The sequence below is a fragment of the Apium graveolens genome, chromosome 10, assembly GCF_009905375.1.
Source record: "Apium graveolens cultivar Ventura chromosome 10, ASM990537v1, whole genome shotgun sequence".
Taxonomy (NCBI): Eukaryota; Viridiplantae; Streptophyta; class Magnoliopsida; order Apiales; family Apiaceae; genus Apium; species Apium graveolens.
The window spans coordinates 216,443,148-216,466,447 of NC_133656.1; the positions used below are offsets into that span (position 1 = coordinate 216,443,148).

The 23,300-nt window shown below is 30.1% G+C and overlaps 2 protein-coding genes across 10 annotated transcripts; both read left to right on the forward strand.

Moving 5' to 3' along the window:
* The first annotated feature begins 1,821 nt into the window (after positions 1 to 1,821).
* LOC141690254 (uncharacterized) lies at positions 1,822 to 4,277 on the forward strand. Of its 4 annotated transcripts, none has more exons than XM_074494953.1 (3): positions 1,822 to 2,225; positions 2,705 to 2,951; positions 3,971 to 4,277. In XM_074494953.1, the coding sequence occupies exons 1-3, from the start codon at positions 1,844 to 1,846 to the stop codon at positions 4,077 to 4,079; spliced, it is 738 nt and encodes a 245-aa protein (XP_074351054.1). In that variant the 5' UTR covers positions 1,822 to 1,843; the 3' UTR covers positions 4,080 to 4,277. The 4 variants fall into 4 exon arrangements, with proteins under 4 accessions (XP_074351054.1, XP_074351056.1, XP_074351055.1 ...); XM_074494955.1 differs by having other exon boundaries at positions 1,823 to 2,225; positions 2,729 to 2,951; XM_074494954.1 differs by having other exon boundaries at positions 1,823 to 2,216.
* Positions 4,278 to 15,270: 10,993 nt separating this feature from the next.
* Positions 15,271 to 22,946, forward strand: LOC141690283 (uncharacterized). Of its 6 annotated transcripts, XM_074494983.1 has the most exons (13): positions 15,271 to 15,420; positions 15,778 to 16,014; positions 16,471 to 16,845; positions 17,722 to 18,057; positions 18,745 to 18,987; positions 19,949 to 20,185; positions 20,271 to 20,357; positions 20,477 to 20,617; positions 21,299 to 21,457; positions 21,561 to 21,677; positions 21,771 to 21,875; positions 21,993 to 22,117; positions 22,535 to 22,946. In XM_074494983.1, exons 2-12 carry the CDS (start codon positions 15,856 to 15,858, stop codon positions 22,080 to 22,082), a joined length of 2,049 nt encoding a protein of 682 aa, XP_074351084.1. In that variant the 5' UTR covers positions 15,271 to 15,420; positions 15,778 to 15,855; the 3' UTR covers positions 22,083 to 22,117; positions 22,535 to 22,946. The 6 variants fall into 6 exon arrangements, with proteins under 6 accessions (XP_074351084.1, XP_074351085.1, XP_074351089.1 ...); XM_074494984.1 differs by lacking the exon at positions 21,993 to 22,117; XM_074494988.1 differs by lacking the exon at positions 21,993 to 22,117 and having other exon boundaries at positions 21,782 to 21,875.
* The last annotated feature ends 354 nt before the right edge of the window (positions 22,947 to 23,300 follow it).

Here is a 23,300-nt window from a genome sequence, read left to right on the forward strand (position 1 = left end):
CGGCTATACTCTATTCAAATTAGTGAAATATTTTTACATTTGTCAAAAAAAGGAGCGTGTCAAGCTGGAGGGAGTACTTTTTTTAAAATTTAAAATATGAAATATATAATAAATTTATTAGGTTTTTTTTGCTAAGTTTAGATCTTAAAATAGTTAATTATTTAGGTACATTATTACATTAATTTTTAAAATAGTTTAAATGTACATTTAAGAATTGTCATTATTTCAAGTATAAACTAACGTATAAACAATCAATATATAATATTTTTTATTCAACTCTTATGCTTACACATTATTTATTATATCGTGGCTGCATTCCTCAATTAAACTAAGATAATTTTTATTTTCGATGTTTGACAACTCAAAAGTGTTTCAAAAATTTAAGAAATTTTCAGTATGAAAAATATATAAAGTCAAATATAATAACAAAATAAAAGTAATTTTATAATTTAAACATTTTCTCCAAGATTTTGCAATTTAATTGTTGCCTTCACTTAAGAGTCGGAAACTTAAATGTTTTATAAATAAATTTAAAATGAGAGTCTTTTATAATAATTAACCTAAAATTCAGTTTTATAAATAAATTCAAGAAGAGAGTCTATTATAAGAATTAAAATCACAATATTTATAATTTTATCACTTGTTAGCACGCATTTAAAAATACTATAAAAATTATCATGTAAATAATATCTTTTAATATAATAATACAAAATTAATAAGAAAATAAATTTATGACATACTATTATGAACATTATACTTTTAACATATCTTGACCAAAGTTGTTTGGTAGATTTATTTGATATACTAAGGGTCATTTGGTTCATAAATTTGGGTATCAGGTATTCATTCCAAACTCATATCTCTTGGTTCATGATTTGGTTACTTAAACCTAAATTTAGAATCAGATTTGATACTCATGAGAGAGGTGGATATGGAGAAGTGGTATGAGGTATGAGATTTACTATTATTATTCATGTTTATTTCTACGGTTAAATATAATTTATGTACACATATTTTTAAATTTAATATATTATTTAATTTTAAATAAAATTATAATAATATTTATCTAATGCCAATTTGCAAGATTTAATTTATTAAAAAATAATAAATTATTATTTAATTTGTTAAATTATATTTTACTAATCATATATTTTTTTAGTAAATTATATTTATAAATTATGTAAAAAATTAATTTCAATGTACAATATATATTTGCACATAATATTAGAATTAAAATTGAAATGACAACACATTATTTTTTAAACTTGTATTATTTTTCAGTTAGGAATCAAAATAATACGAAACTTATATTATTATAACTAATTATTTTTTTTAATTTATTTTTTAAGAGTTTAAAATATACAAAATATAAATTATGATTATATTATTTGTAGGACTGCATTCAAATATTTTTTTTATTAAAAAATATTTAGCCATAAAAACTTATCTTTATTAGATAAATATGGAAATATAATTTCTTATATCCTCAGCCTGCCACGTGTGTAATTCATGATCAACACGTAGTGTTCAGTTCTTCAGCTTGGGACACGTATATGGTTTTTCATGACACGTACATGTTCAAAGTGATGATTGTGTGAGTTCATTTTTTTACTAAAGAATCATTTTAGGAATTAAAGTAATGATCGGATAAGTTTAAGATTGGCGGCCAAGATACAAAATTGCAATTCTACCTCTTTTTGCACACATTTAGTGCACTTCTAAAATAAAAATATAGATGTAAAAATTTCAAAACAAATTAAAATGCGCTAGTTATTGTTCTAAAATATAAAAAGCAATTAAATATAGTGAATAAATTAAAATATGCTAGTAAAATGATTTACAGATGGTGATGTACTTTCTCGTCCTCTCTATAACATCTCTACCAAATACTTTTTCTATTACCACTACAACACATAACCTGGTTGTGAAATTTCTGAGAATGGAGAGCACGACAGCAGTTGAGCCTACCGAGCTGCCGCCGGAGTTGCAGAAGCCACTAGTTCCTGTACCAGAGGCGGAACAGAAGAACAAGCGAAAGGTATTGGTGGCTATTGATAACAGTGAGTCAAGCTTTTATGCTTTGCAGTGGGCTCTTGATAATCTTTTCAAAAACTCGAGCACCGTCCAATCTTCTACAGAGACGAGCCAGCAGGATTCTGAGACGCTTACCGTAGTTCATGTCATGCCCCCTTTCCACCAATATGTCTATCCTGCAGGTGCACCTGGTTTGTTTTCATTCTTGTCATAGTAAAGCAATCTTTTTGTTCTTACAAACTTGCTATGATCTACCTATATACTTGAAGAACTCTGATTTATCAAATCTGATTTTGATTTAATTAGCTTATTTGTATTATAGATCTCTTATTTTAAAACCATTCATAATTAGAGATGGCATACTAATCTCGAATAACACTAGCTACTTTAGTATTATGTCTACCAAATAAGGCAAAATATCAATACTATTTATATGAAATGTAAGAAGTTCGAGGAGACGGCAACTAGTAACTTGTGCAGATACCTGAGTGAGGTTGATTGAAAGGTGCAGTCAGGAATTACACACACACATGATCTGTGTTATATGACTTTTGTTTGTAATATAGTGACCAACTGAACTGTGGTCATGGTATTGTGACTTGAGATTTGTACTATAAATGATTTTTAGCAGGCGCATATAGAAGGTGAAGTAGTAATATTTTTTTATCAGGGCCTCAATTTGTTCTTGGGACAGGGATTTACGCAGCAAATACCGTGGTAGACTCAGTAAGGAAGGGACAGTCGGAAATAGCAGCAGGGTTACTTGGTCGTGCGATGAAACTGTGCAAAGACAAGAATGTAAAAGCAGAGAGTCTGCTGCTTGAAGGGGACCCGAAGGACATGATTTGTCAAATTGTTCAGGAGACTCATGTTGATCTTCTTGTTCTGGGCAGCCGTGGACTTGGAATGATCAAAAGGTAATTTAATTAACTTAATTTGAATTTTACTTAGTGCCCGTTTGGAAAATTTTAAAATAAGTAACTTATGATTTAAAATGATTAAGTGTGAAATAAGTGATAAGTTGATAAATACTTATAAATTCTATAAATGTTTGGATAAATTAACTTATAAGTCAGAAATTTTTTTACTTAAATGAATTAAAATAAACAATTATTACATACAATTATCTTAGTTCATGAATATTAAATTAGAAAATATTTAAAAATTTATATTTTAAAATAAAAACTTTAGAAAAAAGTGAAAAAATGAAAATAAGTTGGAAGCCAACTTTCCACTTATCAGCTTATCAACTTTAAATTCAATTTATAAAAGTTGGGTCGACAAACACTTATCAATAAGTTGTTACGAGCTTATAAGTCATAAGTAGCTTATAAGCTAGTAGTCAAACATGCCCTTACTTTCTTCAAGTGAGATTGAACTTATTTTTAACAATTTACAAGTCAAGAAATGAAGTTGCCTATAAAGAAATTTCACAAGTTCACGTAAAAACAACAAATGTAGAGAGGAGGCCTTGAGTTACATGAATGTTTTGTTTCCGCCACTGGGAACAAATTTGCCTCCTCATGAACATTTGTACTTGAAGATCAATAATCATAGTCTAGTTCAGTCCCTTATAGCATTATTTTGTACCTACTTCACAACTTGAGGTCTTAGGACATCAGTTAACTTAACAATTAGAATCAATTTAAGTGCAAGGGCCGGACTTAGATGGAACTAGACAGTAGTATCAAAGGACTCTAGGAGTATATGTTTGACTGTTTGAGTAATCTAAAAATCCACTAAAATGCTTATTGCTTTTGTTAACGTTAATTACAAAATTTGAAATACATCATATATCTAACAAGTTGTGAATCTCGAAATCATTCCCTTTCCAAAATTATGATCCGCTGAGATTCGAATTCATATCTTCTTCCCAATTACTGGTAAAATAATATGGGTATCCACCACCTCAGGTAATTATATGTTTCTAATGCAGGGCATTTTTGGGAAGTGTGAGCAATTACTGTGTGCACCATGCAAAATGTCCTGTCCTCATCGTGAGACCACCCAAGGAATCCACTCATCATCAGAAGTCCGGGGAGTAGTTTACTGGTATTCTGGTAACTCGTGAAGAAGACGTTAAATATGTTTCTACTTTACATCTCATAAGACCTTGCTACTGTGTCTGTGTTTGTTTTAAACGTTTGTAATGACTATTTGAGTTTGAAAGGTTGGGGTGACTACACTCTGCCTGACTGGTGTGTGTATATAAATAAAAGGCTACTGTTGCCTTTTTCCAGACATTTATCTCCTCCAAATACAATCACAAAACATATTAACAAGTTACTAGCTGCACAACTCAAATGAGCAACTGATTATTAAACTCATAATTAAACATAAAAAATTGGAGAACTACCCAGCATATCACTTTTTTGAGTTTTTTCCAAATTTATAATTTTAAGCTATTTTCTGTTACATTTGAGGTTGTATTAAGTTTGTATTTTGGTAAAACAATTTAAAAATTATGTTCTTGCCGAAAAATTAAAATTTATATTTTTACAAAAAAAATACATACGGCCTTTTTAAAAAAACTTATGAAAACTAACTAATTTCAAATACATTTCTTAAAGATGGTAGAGATAAAAGACAATAAATTGCATGAACATGGACCTATGAAAATAGGTATGCATACATCTTGCAAAAAGATTTTACATATGGTCTGAGTAGTGTTAAATGTAACATATTAAATATCAAAATTTGGTACTAAATTATTGGTAAGATTTATGTGAATGCAGGTTTGCTATTATTAATTAATTTGTAATTAATCAGTACAGGACACGCGGTATTTCAAATTTATTTTACGTATAAATTCGCTACCCGTGATATTATTTTTAAGAAATTGAATGGCTTATGTGTTTGATTTTAAATTGAATCATACATAACAAATCATCACCTTTTCTTCAATCATCATTTTTTAAGATTTTTACTAATTTTTAACTCATATACATAGGGATGATAATTTTGAGTTCGTATTGGATTGTTGTATCCGGTCCAATTTATAGTTCAACATGAACTCGACACAATCCGAAACGGGTTGAAATATCTAAACGTCAATCCTATAATATACCTAAATCTGACACCCGAGCCATAGTTAAAAAAAATAAAAGTAATATTAATTTTAAAGCAAAGAACTGCGTCTGCAAGCATACGTTCATACTGTGTTTATTTACAAACTTTGGATATGGATAAATACTTATACCCACACAATTTTTGTTTAATTATAAAATCGTGGCTTGACATGCATGAAGGTCGATAGACGTTAAGTAAAAAATATTTAATAGAGATAAAAATAGAAAATGAGAAGAGATAAAGGAAGACTTGATCCCAACGAGAAGAAAGAAGATGATGAGCGGCTATGAAATTGAGATTGACTTCACACGTGAGTCTCATGTGCATTTCAAAATGTTAGTGGTCTCCTAGGCCAAAACAGATGACATTGATATGTTGAATAATCTATTATATCTATTATTATTATATATATAATAACCCGGCGTAGGGCATTGGTGAGATGATGAGACATTTTATTATAGGACATTGGTGAGATATTTTATTCAATTTAAATGATGAGATATTTTATTATAGGACATTGGTGAGACATTTTATTCAATTTAAATGATGAAACATTTTATTTAGCTTGAAATGTCTAAATTGCCCTTATAATTACCATTTATAAAAAAATGTTTTTGGTGGAAATCGAACCCTGATCTTGCAAATACTCTATAGAGGAGCTTACCACTAAGGTACTAAATCATATGAGTTGTCAATTATATGCATATTAGATATCTTTGTGTGTCTTGAAGAAATTAATATTTACTATTATATCTACTGTGACTAACGAATACTTTTTAATTATCTATCTCTTTTTACATTTGCTATGTTTAGCCCAACATAGGGCATTGGTGAGACATTTTATTCAATAACATAGGTGAGACATTTTATTTAATTTGAAATGTCTAAATTACCCTTATAGTTACCATTTATAAAAAAAATATTTTTGGTGTGAATCGAACCCTGATTTTGCAAATACTCTATACAAGATCATACCGCTAAGGTACTAAATCATATGAGTTGTTAATCATATACATATGATATGCTTGTGTGTCTTGAAGAAGTTAATATTTAGTATTATATCTACTGTGACTAGCGAATAATTTTTAATTATCTGTCTTTTTTTACATTTGTCATGCTTTTAGTGGAAATCGAACCCGGTCTTAAAAATACTCTACACAACATAATACCACTAAGTCACGCAACCATATATGTTGTTAATCATACATATATTAGATATGATTGTGTGTCTCGAAAAAGTTAATATTTGGAATTATATATAGGGAAATTCTTAACGGTACCCTCGTACTTTTGGCTTTTTTAAATGGTACATTAAATAGTTTTGACTTCTATTTGGTATCCTCGTATTATTATATAATTCCGAGATGTACTCCTCCCGTTAAACCCTGTTAATCAAACGTTTAATTACCTCATAAACAGTATAAAACACAATTAATAATAGTTCAAGCCTAAGCTGATAGAACAACAGTATGATAACAAGTTTAAAAAAAATAGAAATCAACCAAAAGGTCCATCCAATAACCATTCAAAACATCCATCCATAATCATTCAAAAGACCCAAAAATATATAACAAGATAACCTTATAAATTTAAAAGATTCGACCGTAATGACCAAAAAAGTCTACAAATTAAACTTTTAAAAACAGACAAAATATGTTATGATTCATTGTTAAATATGAGATGAACTAAGCTGAGAAATGTTGAACTCGGTAGCCTGTGATGCACTGCAACTATCAACTCCTAGAGTAGAGTTGAAACTCTCAACAAAGTTGCTAGTGTTTGAGTCATTGCAAACATTTGGATCAAACTTATGTTTGCTCCAAGTACATGTTTCACCTAAATTTGCAAACCATGTCATAACACTATCACCCCTGCCTCTTTCAGTCTTTCCATAGCTTTTCTAAATGTAAATTGAGAAGTAGCATTGCAAGCCCTCCATAACACTAATTTAATAGAATTTTTTTCTTTTAACCTCTCAAACATTATCATCAATTCGGCATTTGTTTCTAGTTTCTTGTGGCTCATCTGATAAACATATCGAAAAGTTGGATAACTGTAGTTCAACTTAATACCCCTGTTTTTAGCTTCATCTTCGTAATCCATAACCAAATCCAGTAATGTGCATTTATCAATTTCAACCTTAATATCTATAATTATACCCCCTCCATTCAAAATGTAAAATCTTATGATCACTCATGCTATAATAATAGTGCAATATATATACGAAATCAAAATCAAAACCTTAAAATTTAACAATAAGATACATATAAACATACATATATCAATTCATTTATATACGAAATATCAGTACAAGATGAAGGGTATAACCTCTCAAACATATGTGAACATATACAGGAGTCTATTGATACACACATATAACAAAAGTGAAATTAAAGATGAAGGATACATACCTCAATTGGAATAAAGGATTGATTACTTTGTGGAAGCGGATTAAGAAGAACCCTAATCGCACTTAACTAATCCCCAATTCTCCATATTATTAAAACTGAACCTAACCCGACTTGACACTGTATAAGCGTTATGTTTTTTTATTTTTATTATTACTTTATTTTTATTTTAAAGTTAATCATGGGTAATTAAACTTTTGATTAACAGAGTTTAACGGGAGGAGTACATCTCAGAATTGTATAATAATATGAGGGTACCAAATGGAAGTCAAAACTATTTGGTGTACCATCTAGAAAAGCCAAAAGTACAAGGGTACCGTTAAGAATTTCACTTATATATATTGTGACTAACGAATATTTTCAGGGCTTAATGCTCCTAAATGCATGGGTATTTTTATGATTACAGAATTTGATTAAAAAATTAGACTATTAAAAATACACTACGTGCTCATATAACTCTCTTAAGTACGTACTTTGAGATATTTTTCTCCAAAATTTAATCATCTATTTCTTTTTATATTTTCTACTTTAGTCATTTAATCAAATTGACTGTAAAGTTATAAAAATCAACAATAATAAGATAAACCGAGTACTATTATGTATACTTACGGGTAAAACTATTTCAAATTTTTATTTGGACTAATATATTTGAGATTATTCTGAACTCAGCATCAGAATGTCACTTAATTTCTAAAAAATACTCAAAATTTGACTGTTTTTCACAAATGATGTCAGAGCTTTATCAAGTTAAAATGTATTTTTTTTTACTTTCGAATTTAGTTAACGGGCTAGAAAATGATTGAGAATAAGCTATTTCCACGGATATTTTTTCGTACACTTTATTTTGAATTATTAGGGGCTATACTTTATTTCTAAAAAAATCGGCACAAACTAAAATTTCTTAAATTATATGCTATGTATTCTAAAATATTATTAGACAATGACCCGTGATAGCCCAACATGTGGCTATTTGTTCAAGAGACATTTTATTCCATATAAATATTAAGACAATTTATTTAATTTAAAATGTCTAAATTTTCATTAGACTTACAATTTTTTTTTAAAAAAAAATTATTTAAATGAATTCGAACTTGAGTCTATACACTAGATTGCACATCTCCTACCACTAGACCAAACACTCACATGTATTTTTAATCATGCAAATTATATGTGTGTATGAATGTCGCATGAATAAAAATATAATGACAAATTTATCATTGTGCTTACTTTTAAAATATAATTAATACTTAGGGATTTCGAAATTGAGTATATACACTAATTTAGATAATTTCTTACCAATTGAAAATCACTCATTTGTGTTTTATATCATACAAATTATAGGAGTGTGCATATCACATGAATGAAGAAATTTTTGATAGTTTAATTATTGTGTTTCTATAAAATATTTTAATATTAATCAATTTTGTATACTTATTGATTCAGATTGCAATATATTATGTATCATATAAGGTCTCTTTATACAATTCTAAATTAATTAATTTAGTGTAAAAATAAAATAATAATGAAAATTTACTATACATAAATAATTGTACTAAAAATTACGTTACTTGTGTTTTTAATCATACATATGGTATGTATGTGTGTGTGTGTCGCGTGAATGAAATAATATTTGGTATTATTGTTATGATTTATTAACAATTTTTATCATCATTTTAGTTTTACATATCTTAATTCGTATTATAATATATTATTTCACATTATAATATGAATAAATTATATATAATATATAGATGGACTATATTTCAAAGTAGTGTTAAATAATAATAATAATAAACTAAGTCCGCAAGGGTTGGCTCAGTTGGTTAAAGAGGGGAAAAACTATCCTCTTGGTCACGGGTTCGAATCCCACGGAAGGAGAATTTATGATTATATCTCCTGAGTCAGAGCATGTCGCTTAAATGCGGTTTACCTTGGTTCACGTGATTTGCAGGCTATTGCGTGAGCCCGTAGGATTTACCCAGTGCGCACCCGAAGGGTAGCGGCAACGGGTTAAGTACGATAAAAAAATAAAAAATAATTATAAACTACTACATATGAAAATCAGATCACGCGCCCACCCAATCTTATATTTCCACTCATACACGTGATACGTGTGTATGCGTGTCGCGTATTATAGAAATATTTTGTATTTTAATTATTATAACTTATCAAAAATATTTAAACACATTATTTTTTTTGTATTTATTTATTCAAATTATATTATATTACCTTATGATTTAAAATAAAACAAGCAAGTTATATTAGACTATAAAGTAGCGCATACCTTCACTGAATTGCAAACAACATTCCCACATATGTTGAATCGATGAAGAACATCAGGGACACATCAACCCAATTATAGAGAAGGGAATTTGATAAATAGACCATCATGTATCAATACACATTTCAAACGAAAATCACATCATGTGCCAATAAATATTTTACACAAGAACTGTTATGTATGGATAAGTTAGAAAAAAAACTCTACTTTTATGAATTGGGTACATAAAGAAATTTTTTGTCCACAGTTTTGTTATCTATGTGACTCTTGTACTTTGCAAACATGGACCAAAAACACAAGTAAGTCGGTTTATAAACATTGTGCACAATCTTGTAAACTATTAAGTATCTACACTACTCATTTCGCAAAATAAAAATATTTCAATTATGAATAGTTTTCATCTATAACTAGGGAATTATATAACTAAAATATAACATATTCATCACCCAATAATGAATATCGCACACACCACAAAATATCAAAATTTAAAATTTATATTAGAACATGACTCGTGCCTCGCACGAGTTTTCATACTAGTATATACTAGCTTATAAGCCGTGCGATGCACGGACTGATTATAATATTTATAATTTTATTATTTTGTTATTTCGTAAAATTATATTATAAAAATAATGGTTATATATTATTGAAATTAATAAAATTAAAATATTTACGTATTATTTTTTATGTATTATATATGTAAATGACGATGTATTAGAATGAGATAATATGAAATTAGCAAGGGTAATATATGATATACCCATTTTGAGAGATATGAGAATGAAATTAAATTAAAAGGCGATTAATTAGACTCATTAATCATTAATCAAATGCCCTTTTAGTTTATAATTTTTGGGAATATATATGTTAAGAATTTCATCCGTCCCACTCATTTCTTTCCAATTTTTTCTCATATCTGAAAATTATTTTAAGCATTATATAAAGTATAGTTCCTTAATTTATTTTTAAAATTTTCATTTTTTGTATAAAAATTTAGGCAACTACATTTTATAAGAGTCTTAAAGTGCATGTCAAGTCTCCGTCCCCAATATACACAATTGGGTGGGATGTAGGGAGTATAATATAACGTGTATATATATAATAAATATAACGATAACTTAACACAAGATTATATATATATATATAAATGAAGCACATAAATCCAGAAGAACAAAAACTTGATATATACGAAGAATTAAAATATGAAATTAAAGTTTGAAGTTTACAACAGAGTCACGAAAAAAAGTTTATTAACATGTTCACACTACGAGGACGAAGAAAGTTCAAAATTTTCAATGATAAAAAATGTAAAAATTTAATTATAAATATTAGAGGATTACATTGGATAACCTTTAAATCCCCGTAACCTCTTAATGAAACTCTCGACTCAACCCATTTAATCATAACTCATATTTATTCATTATGTCGTACATATCATATAACTCATTTATCAATTAGATATTGGACCTCACGGCCCAATGAACCGAAAGCAAGCTCATAAGGCTTTTGGGTACTGCAATATATTACGAGTTTAATCTGGATGGTCGTTATATCTGAAATAAAATATCAAAATTAAAATCGGCTCTAATGGAGTATAACAGTTCATCCTGAAACATCGTCGTCAATTACGTCTGCAGTGGCGAGGGAAATCTTGTTGGCTTGATTTTTTAGGCGAAACAACTTTTGGTGGCTCGCCTTTTAATGCCTTTCTAAGTTGTATGTTCCCATTTCGAGTCAGATAATTATTGATTTTCAATTTTATTTTGAATAGATGTAGTAAACTCAGTAATTATATACAGTAATTGTATATTGAGAACTAAATAACAATTGTCAACTATTAATAAGATTAGTTCTGGTACCCTATTAATAATCTCAAATTAATCGTAAGATGTATGAGTCTTTTTTTAATATTTTATAATAATTTTAGTTACAATAAAAATATAATTAAGTGTTTGTGTATATTTTTTTTAAAAACTAGCAAAATAGATATTTAATTTTGATATGTTGTTGACGAAATTCGAGTTAAGTAACCAATCATTTTAAAGTTTAAAAACAAATGAATACTTAATATGGTATCATAATTAAGTTTAGTGAATGGTTTATTTTTGAAAAATAAAAAATTTAAAAATTTAACCCAAATTATTATATTCTTAGATGTTTATCCCCTTCCCAATTTTTTTTGTCACCAAATTGATTATAATTTGACCTTAAACGATATTAATTATATAGTTAAAATTAATAATTGTTATTATTTTTAGGATGAATATACACAAATCTATGAGATTTAAATAAACAACACGGAGTATACACAAAAAATATTTGACGCAGAAAAACCCATCCAAACAAATATCTATAATACAATCAATACATAACATCTCAATGATGTGCCCAATACTTAAGTCAAATAATACTCAAACATACAATCAAACAATAACGTCTCAACGGTGTTGGAAACCCGATTAAGTAACCATCAAAACATCAACCCATGTTCGCCGAGCCTCCCCTCAAACAATAATTTATTCATCTCGTTCTTTCAAGTTTTGAGAATCAATAAAACATGCAAAGTGACCTCCAAACTACCGTTTTTCATCATAACAACATATCCGTCTACAAAATCACATGCATCAACCATCAGTGCTCCTCCATATGATGATTTACCCAATCCTTAATTTCTCAATCCTTCGGCCTTTTAAAGAAGAACAATAGAATCATCCAAAATTTTTACATGTTGATTAAAACATTGAAATAATTGCGATGATATAATTTATCTTTTTCAATATCGAGTTCGAATAAATTGAACCACGGTGCAAGGACCAACCGCCAAACCGTACGTAACTTTGCCTCTTACCACATTATGAGTCTTTTCGTCATCAAATCCATCATCGTAATCTGCCATGTCAATTGAATCTCGAACTTTACTCCAACACGATCTATCACGAACCTTGACTCTTGATACCACTTTATAACGTGAAAATCACGTCCCGACTTATATTATTATTCCAAACAATTATCATTAATACAATTAATACATAAAATCTCAATGATGTACCAAATACTTAAGACAAATAATACTCAAACATACAATCAAACAATAACACAACTTAATGGTGTTCCAAACCCGATCAATGATACCTAAGCGTAACAATACTTAAGCATTCGCTCTCGAACAATACTTAAATTTACATCTTAAACACTCAACTCATATCAAACATAATATAATTATGCATATGTAGCCATCTCAAATTGTTATATATATTTGATGCTGTCAAAATATATTATGAGAGTTTATCATCCACCAACATATGACATAGATGATATTATCAGAGTTTGCATATCAACTTTTTGTCATCACCAATATATATATATATATATATATATATATATATATATATATATATATATATATATATATATATATATATATATATATCAGAGCCCGTCAAGCTGCAAATGAGGAGGCGCCTGATTCTGTTTGGTGAGATACTATTTGTGAAGATATGTCGGTTCATGTAGATTATATATTTGTAAATGATAGTGTATTTGTATAACTATATAAACACATGTTAGGTTTCCACTATACACGTTGCTTAACTTTATTATTTTTGATGTAATCTAACGGCTCTCAAGAATATTATTCTTTGTTTTATAGAGTACCTTGTAACTTGTTATGAGTTTTTATATATAAATAAAAACGTTTCTTTATATTATTGTATTATATTTTGAATCGATTGCTATAGTGTATTAAATCCCTTCTACATTTAATTAAGGCCTAACACAAACTTAACCCGTACGACATACTTAATCTGATTACGATACTAATTATCTACTCGTACAATTACCAAGTCCTGTTATGACAATAATTGTTTACCCAAACAATTATTACCTATGTTTGGGATAACTCTTAAAAATTGTTGTATTGTTAGAAAAAATGTTAGTGAAAAAAGTGTTGTTGAAAAATCCAGACAACTGTTTAATAATACTTTTGATATATGATTTGATGTAATAAAAATTAAAAATAATAATATTTCTGATGAAGTTACATATTTAAATCAACAACTGTTTCCCGTAAAGGTAAAAAAATTATTTTTCTATCAAAAATAGTAAGGACTTGCTTTCTCTAATTAACAGTAGTTTTTACACGTTTTCAGTTATTTTTCATTAAAAAACTGATGTTGTTGTGTACAACAATAATACCGAACACCCTCCTTATATCAAGAATAAATCTTGCGTACATACATATTCACTGCAAATTCACTTTCACTACCACTACTTTAGGAGTTATGATGACCCACCACTTTGTACTTTGTACTTATTTTATATTTTCTCTTTGAACATCTGTTGTTAAAATCAAATTAGTTTGGCTTCTTATTTTTTTTCTCCATGAAAAATTTAGAAAGTAAAAAGTTAAATTTTATATTTTCTATAATTTTATAATTATGTTAATTTAATGAAATGCTAATTTTATTTTATTTTTGTTTACCGTCAATTATCTTCTTTTTCATGAACCAACCTTTAAAATAAATGAAAAAGTGAAACACATTTTATAATATTAAATTTTAATTACGTATCAAATTTTAATGCATCACTTTTTTGCATGTCACGCTCTATTTTTATTCTCCTTGTTATGTATAGTGATTAGATGGAAATTGGTTGAAAAAGACATTAAGAAAAAAATTCATGTCAGATTATATTATTTAATAAAGTAATATTAGAACATATATTTTACTTTACCTTTATTTAATAAATTGGTCCCAAAAAAATGGAGAATTGAAAGTAAACATGACACAAAAGTAAAAATAAATTAAAAAAGCGAATTTCACCTTTTTATTATAGATAAAAACTCTTCTCACAAAGCAAAATAAAAATTTAAAAGAAATTGATTTTAATCACGTTTGGTGATAAGAAAAAGCAGTTAGAACTCCTAAAATAGATAGTGAGTTCGTAGTGAATATATATGTACGCCAAGATTTATTCTTATATCAAACACACCCAATTTAAACTAGTGAAGAAATTGAAGACCGATGGAGTTGTTCATATTATTAAAGTTAATTTATGATATATATTATTTACATTATAAATAATTGGTAAATTCTATTAATGTAAACTTAAACCATTTTATACAACATAACTATAAAACTTGAAGAAGATCTCAGATATGTGTTGTTGTACTGTGTAAGATGTTTAAGCCTAACTATCTTAACTTTCTAAATGTTATGGTCTTATTTTGGAGTTTTTTAAAAGGTAAGAAACTAAATAAATAGAAGATAAATTACTTTTATTTTATTTTTGAAATAAAAATATGTCAAATTTAGATTAATTATCACTTATTTTAATTTATTTTTAAAACTAAAAAATACCTAAAAAAGTTAAAATAAAACTAATTTACTTATCTTTATATTTGTTTTAGTTTCGTTTTAAAAAAAAATATATTAGGTCACATCAGGAGACGCATCTACCTTACATTACATACATATCATAAACAATAACATTTCACCTCTCACCTATACATACAAATCACAAATGGAAGGTCTGCTCTAATAAAAACCATTCCTTCAAAACACTATTCTTGTGATTGTAATTCACAGCAAAAACCAGGATAAAACATGCAAATTAAATTGTTTATACCCTGTATGTATAATCTTCACTTCATTGCACATTTCTTATAAAAATAGTTATTTTCTTGTTGATATACATGTGTTTGCATATGTTATATGTATGCAGATGCTTGGCACCTAGGATGTTCTTTTTGATACCAAGTATTAGTAAATTGTTATATTACATGATGCCTCTGCTGCCAGCTCTGTAAATGTGTGGATTTTATATTAAATTTCAAGAATGTTGAAGAGTTGTAGTAAAGATTGTAGCTTGATAGATTATAGTGATTGAGCAGTGTGTTAACTTAATTAAAGATTGTTTATTGTTTGGATATGTTCTTGGTTATTGTGATAGAATTTTGGAAGTTACTAGTAGCTTGGTGTTTTGCAGATTGATAAAGGCTGTAAAAAGAAGTGAGTTTGGTTTCTAGAGCGAAAACTTTGTGGAGCTATTGAAATAGAATACAAGATGTTGGAGGATCAGAGTGCATCAGATCAACTTGCTAGAATACGTGATTATGATGTGAGTTTGACCGTGAATTCGAGCACGAAAAGAAAGAGACAGAAAGAGAATAAGAAGAGAAAGAAGACGATGAAAGGCTTCCAACTTGATGCCAGAAGTTCTAGTGTATGTTTTCTTATGCAGTTACATATGATATATCAGTAGTTATATTTGATGTACTTATGGTCTTTATTCTGTTTTATGTATTTAGATATAGACATGGTTTGATTTTAGTAGATTTGTCGACATTCAGAATCTGAAATTGGTGTTCAAAGTTATAAGAACTACACGCAATCAGTACTTGGTAAAATTTTATGATATGTTTGTGATTTGACTTTGCATTTACTTGAATCATTTAAATTAAGAGCAGTCTAGAAGACTAAAGTTGTACAGATAAAGGAGGTGAATGTACTTCTGATTTGAAAGTTACAGACTGCCTTGTTGATGACATTTCTGTTCTCTCCTAATACACATCTACAATTGCCTGCGCGCAGGCAACCGCACAAAGACGCAATCACAGACTAGTGTACATGTATAGTATTCAGTGAGTTCGCGTTATTTATTAACAAACACTTTGTACAGGAGCCAGACAAAATTCCAGACGATAGCAACTCAACAAGATATGTAACTTCTGTGGCTTTACCAGAGGTTGAACCTCAGAAAACTGATGGTAGCAGCAACACAAATTTTAAACCACTAATTACTGAGGTACAAAGTGGAGATGGTAGTAAAATAGTGGAAGATTATAATAATGCAGAAAGAGACAAAACATGTGTTAGATCTGGCTGTGGTACAAATGGAAGCAACTATGTGTATAGAAGTAAAGCAGAAGAGTATAAAATGATTGCAGATCTGGGTACATATCCTCAACTTTCTGCAATGATTTCTCCCGAGGCCGGAATGAAGAAAGCGGAAAGAAATGAGAAGGAGAGGGAACAATTAACTGATGCTCCTATAGTATGTTTATTCCATCCATATAATTGTACTACTATGTTCTTACTTGAGTGACTTCCCTGCAGATTCCGTGTTTGCTTAGTTATAATCCTGCCTGCCTGCTTGTGATTGGTTTGAATCCCTTGCTATTACATTTATACTTTTATTACCAAAAATATGTAAGTCGTTTGCATGATACTCTATTTATCACCAAGCATAAATTTAAAAAAAATGCAGAGTTGTAAAAACATCAGCTCTCTTTCCAAAGACATTTAAGTGTGATACATAAATAAGTGACAAACACTTCTTCTATTGATTGTTTCAGAAAATTGATGGAAAAAATCCAAAGTATCTAAGAAGGCTTCTCAGAAAGCTTCTCATCAAGTTGAAATTATATTTTCTTTATAACTAGAAATACCTACGATATTTCCTTAAGAAGATGAAAGACTTGGAATCTGATGCAAAAATCCTAAATGTATGTTTTCTTATGCAATCATGTATCTTTACTGGATTTGATGTACCTATGACTTTATTCTCCTATCAATATGATACACTCGCTATAACTTATTTAGAGACACATGGTTTGGTCCTAGTAAATTAGTCAATTTTGAGTCTCAAATTGCTAGAAAAAGTTATAAAGAATGAAAAGATAGTACATTGTTATATTCTTTACTACCCTAATAATTATGCATCTACGAAATCATTTACATTTACAGCAGTTTCAAACATTAGAATTATAGAGCCAACTGGTCAGTGGAGCTGAATGCTTATCTGATTAAAGGGAGTATCTTGTTAAATACATTTCTGTTTTGTCATCATCTCTCCATGTAAATTTATGCATAATTGTATATATTTTTAATCAGTTCACCTTGAACTATTTATAGAAAGCACTTTTCACAGGGGCTAGACATTACACCAGAAGATAAGGCATCGATGCATGTAATTAATGTGGCTTTACCAGACACCAGTGAGGCACAAAGTGGAGACTGCAGTAAAGTAGTGGAAGAGTGTAATAATGGAGAAAAGACCAACAAAGGTGCTAGATCTGATGGTGGTATAAACAGAGACAATTATGTGTATCGAACTAAAGCGGAAGAGTATAGAATGATTGCAATAGCAGGTATATCTCCTCAACTTTCTGCAAGGCTTGCTTCGGAAGACAGAATGAAGAAGAGCACCAAAATAATTGAGAAGAAGGCATTGGAGAAGACAGAACTATTTAGCAATGCCCCCACAGTATGTTTATTCTATTCATATAGTTAAGGGAAGATTATTGTCACTTAACTATGTTCTTGCATAGTGATTTCCATGAAGTTTATGTGTTGCTTACTTATTATCTTGTTTGTTATATATTATGTATAACAAGTATTTCCTCTATAGGTTGTTTTAGTAACCACCAACTCTGTAAAAGCTAAAGTATTGTGTGCATAATGGACTGTTCTGTCGAAGAAGGCATGCCGCAAAGCCTTTTCTAAGCACCTTTAAAATTTACTTTCTTATTACTAAAAACACCTAAATTATTTCATTTCCTTAAAAACCTAGATTCACTTTTCCCTTGCAGACAAGTACCGTAAATAATATATAAGCCATTTAAGGCCTCCCTCGAGCACCTTAATGTTTTATTAGAAGTTGGTTACATAACATGAAGTGTCCTCCCACCTCCATTTGTTTAATTTAATTGTTTATTTGTTTGCTTCAGTGTGCTGTATGTTTGTTCAAGCATACGATTGAGGGGGAGTGTTAAATAATATAAATTCCATTTAAGAGTTAATTACTTATTATCAATCAATTACGCTTAGGAAAATTTTATATTATATCAAAGTTGACTTTAGTCCTAATTAAATTTCACCTATTGATGTCAACATGAGTCATAACTATAATGATGGGAGATCATCACTTAACAAGATTTTTTTTGGTTTGAAGGATGTTAAAGAATCAAGTGAAGTACAGAAGAAAAACTGTATTGAAGGAGTAGTTGAGGTCACAAAAGGTGACCGTGTCAAATCTGTTGTGTACAAGTACCAGACTAAAGCTAAAGAGTATATAATGCATGCAGATTTCAGCAACTGCTCCCAAGGTGTCACATTATTTGCTTGTGAGGCCACAAATATGGACAATAGGAAGAGCAAAGTGGTTAAAGGACCAGAGGACAACCAAAATTCAGCAGTATGTTAATACATTTATGAATATCATGTAGCAAGCTCAACTTCTTTTCTATATATCTCATTTTCTTGCCTTTTGAACAATGATTACTTTCTGTTGGTGAAACTAAATATTCAGATTTCATATTTCGGTTTCAATTTCTAAATATGATTTGCCCCCTTTTTTTTGTTGCGTGGCAAGCACACTTGCTTTCTAGGTAGTCTATTATTTTGAAGAGGCAGGTTATATTTACAACCTCATTAGCATTTGATCTGAAGTTTTGGGGTATACGTTGTTGGCTTGTTGCTAGTGTGCATAGCTGAAATATTAATTTACTTATTTTGTAATTGCGATTTTTTATATGCAAGTCACATGACACAACAACTGTTTGGAAGTCTAGAGCCCTGCTAACATCTATATTTCACATGAGACATATCACAACCTTGTATCTGTTATAAAATGTGATGTATGCTTTCATATACCATTTTGTATCAGTTTATGGTTATCCTATAACTTTCTTCCAGAAACTCTTAAATAATATAGTTGCACTTGCATATAATTTTGAACTACTAAGCTGTGGAAAGTTTTCGTGGGGCTTTCCATGGATCATATTGTCCACTACAGGCTGTATACTTGTATTTGGTTGTCTAGTCCGAATCCCTGATTCAAAATTGTAAACATTAGTATTTCATAAAAGTTGACATAATGGACAATAGAATAATACTAGATTACAGATCTGCAATATGTCTTCATGTTAAAGCTTTGTGAACTCGATCAAGTTTAAGTCTATTTATGTAGGTGACCATCCAGTAACCTTAGGCTACTGCAATTACTTGTGCCTGGATGAGAATCATATCTATGTACTGATTGTGCTGTGTTTCAGGGTCTTTTGTGCATGTGTGTGCACTTAATTTAGATTGTTCGCATGAAAGTAGTTGCTTGTTCTGTGCAGTAAATTTCAAATTTATTCTTTGCATGTATTTAGGTTGCTTGTGTAGCTGATGAACCAGGGGGAAGCATTCTTGAAGCTCTGGAAGCTGCTGAAAAGATTAATACTAATGATGGCTCAAGATGTGCTATAGCGATTGATCCTGGTTTTTTATTTTCGCAAGGACATGAGAAGACTGCATGTTTGGGGACCACCAGTGGAAATCCTGAAATTGAACATAGAGAGACACATGTGAGGGAGGTGAAAGAAGTGTTTGATAGAAGAGATTGTGGAGTAAGTGTATTAATTTGTCTTAGTTATATTTCCCTTCTCATTAGATCTTATACTACTATGTTTTACGAACAGTTTGGTGCTTTAGGATATGGCAGCAGAGATAGTTAAGCATGGAGACTCAACTAAAGCTGCTGAAACAGCGCCATCATTGAAACCAGGATCAGTGAAAAAGGTGGATAATTTAATGTTACGAGTGTTTCTTGTGAGTTGAAGTTTGAGGATCATATAATAGTGAAAGTAATATTGAGTGCTTTCTGAGTTCTAAACCTTGGTGATGTTTTTGTTCAACAGAGAAAACCTAGATATTTTGATTTCCCAAATAGCAGTTTGGGCGAAGATGCTCACAAAGCACGAAAGCGTACTAAGGCGAGAAGAAAAAAACCATGCTATCTATGTGGAGGTTTCAGGCATACTGCAAAGCATTGCATCCAGGTATCTTAGCACATGTAATTTTCTTTTCAATGTATGCTTATAGGATCTGAGTTACCATAGTGGCTCGTTCTGGATCCAATGATATCCCTCCACTTATTTCGATGTAGCACACTTCACATGATTTAGTTTTAATAATCCACTGAGGTAGAAGTGAACATAGCAAAAGTATGTGTAAATTGTAGCTGTGACTTGTGAGGGGTCAGGTTTCTGCACTTCTTTTAGCAAAGTTGCATATTTTTTGTTCAGATTTTAGCCAGGTAGCAATCTTGCAGAAAAGTCCACCCACCCCTCAAATCCAATAATAATTTAATCTGATATAATTAATAAAAAAATAATTTTTTGATTGTATCCTTGGCATAGTTTCAGAGTCCTGTACTGGTTGTATGATAGTACTCGTTTAACTCCAATAACAATGACATATGGGAACTTCTTGCTATTACGTAGTCCAAATTATAAATGTGAGAATAAAGTAAAAACTAAAATATATAGGCCAAACCCATCTCGAGTTCAACCATCATAGTAAGGAGAATTTATTGCGATAAGCATATTCTTGGTTTACCTATAAATTTTACAAGGAGTCAATTACTATATAGAACTGTCAAGTGGAGAAATATTGTTAATGCAAATGCAATCCATCAATCTAATCTAAAGATCCTTTTTCCTTCACTGAAATTTGTTCAGGGCCGTGAATGCTTCAAATGTGGAGGAAGAGGTCACCTTGCTAGAGATTGCCTTGAAGAATCATCGAGCAATAACATTTTAGATTTCTGTTTGAGATGTGGAAATTTAGGCCATCATATGTTTGTATGTCAAAGTGACTATTCTTCTGAAGATCTCAAGGTCAGGGTTCTAGATAGTAGATTATTTTGTACTTCCCGAACAGTTGAACTTTCCTGAACTCTTTGAAACCCCCTTTTTGAACAGCTGTGTTCTTTGTCAACAGGCTATAAAATGTTATGTTTGCAAGGAATTTGGGCACCTCTGCTGCGATGGCTTTAAGTACGAGGGTCAGGCATTAGCATCTTGTTACAAGTGCGGGCAAAGTGGCCATCTGGGTTTTGTAAGTCATTTTTCTTTATGTAAACTTCACTACATATATATTGTTTATGTGTTGTTGATCTATAATAATGACAATCTGAAACTGCTTGCTTAGGAATGCATTAGACAAGAAAAGTGCACCAGATGCTCGCTAGCCAAAACTTTCTACGATCATGAAGTAAAAGGCCACTTTGCAGGAAAGAACAGAGAACATAACAAGGTTTTTAATTGATTGGAACAAACTCAACATTTGATTTAATTAATATTCATCTTTTACATCTGTAGGCTTTTATATAAAGTGTACAATTAAATTATACAAGTAATTGGTTTTATGCAGGCTGGAAAGTGTACCTATGAATCAACAACCATTGAAAGATCTTTTTCAGATAATGAAATTATTCCAAACTTCGCCCATGCACCTCTTTAACCTGGTCAAGTCGGACCTAGTAATCAAGGCCAAAGGCAAGAATATATTATGTCTCCAGTGTCTCAACTTAAAAATTAACTTAGTTAACGTTGTGACATCTTGGTCGTAGGAGATAGGAGTTCAAACATTGTGAATACGGTTTTCAGAGATATGTTTTATTTGTAAACAGTATATCTGCAAGAGCAGATGTAAATCATGTAATATTATGATTCATGAAGACCCAGCCTCATACCAAACCTTAGGTTGTTTCCTGCAATAGCACAAATTTTGAGAGGCATCAGAAGATATGCATGTGCATAAGATATACTGACATTTCATCAAATTGATATTTTGAAATAGCAAAATTAACATTGTTGATTTGTTGTGCTTTGTGAGTCCTATATCTGGATATTCTCTACCACAGCTATTCAAATCCAAACATTTTCTCCTAACATATTTTTTCTGCGTTGTAGAAGTTTTTGAAGGAAATGGCCAATGCCGTAGTAGCGGTTCAACATATGAAGGAATTGCATAGAAAGTCGCAACGGAAAGTATGAGAGTGCATCTGTAGAATCAGCTATAATCTCCAGATATGTTCTAGTTAATGAAAGTAGATTTACTCATGTTAGATACAGAATATGTATTTGGCAAAAAAGGAAAAAGAGAGGTACAGTAGGTAATTTGCTGTCTGTAGGAATGCCAAAGTATGCTTGTAATCAGGTTTAGATGACCATCTTCACAGAGATGAGATAAACTGATTCAAGCACACTCTCTCCCGCTACTTTGTCTTCTCATTCTCATTATCATCGTTTCTTATATATGTATAACTTGTCTTCATTATTCAAGCCCTTTGGATTATTGAGTTGGCGATTTGGCGTGAAGAAATCAATCTTTTAGTGATATGAAGGTCAATTTTATTAGTTCTTAAAAAAATACAAGAGCAAAGTCGGGCTTGCCAGTTTCTGGGAAATTCATACCTTAGCAACACTATTTAGGAGGAAACATATTATGTAGCTCACTCGTACTTATGTAACTGATCATTGTTTGATGAAGATCATCCGTCGTCTATCAATCAGCGAAGCTCGTTGGATTTCTTTATACTTTCTCTCATCTCCTCTCCCATCAGCGAGTGCACTATTCTCATCTCATCTATGCTTAATACCAAGACAATTTACATTCATCTGACACTTAGTTCTACTTCAAAAGATCGCAGAGGATAAGTGTAAGTCCTGTTAGGCT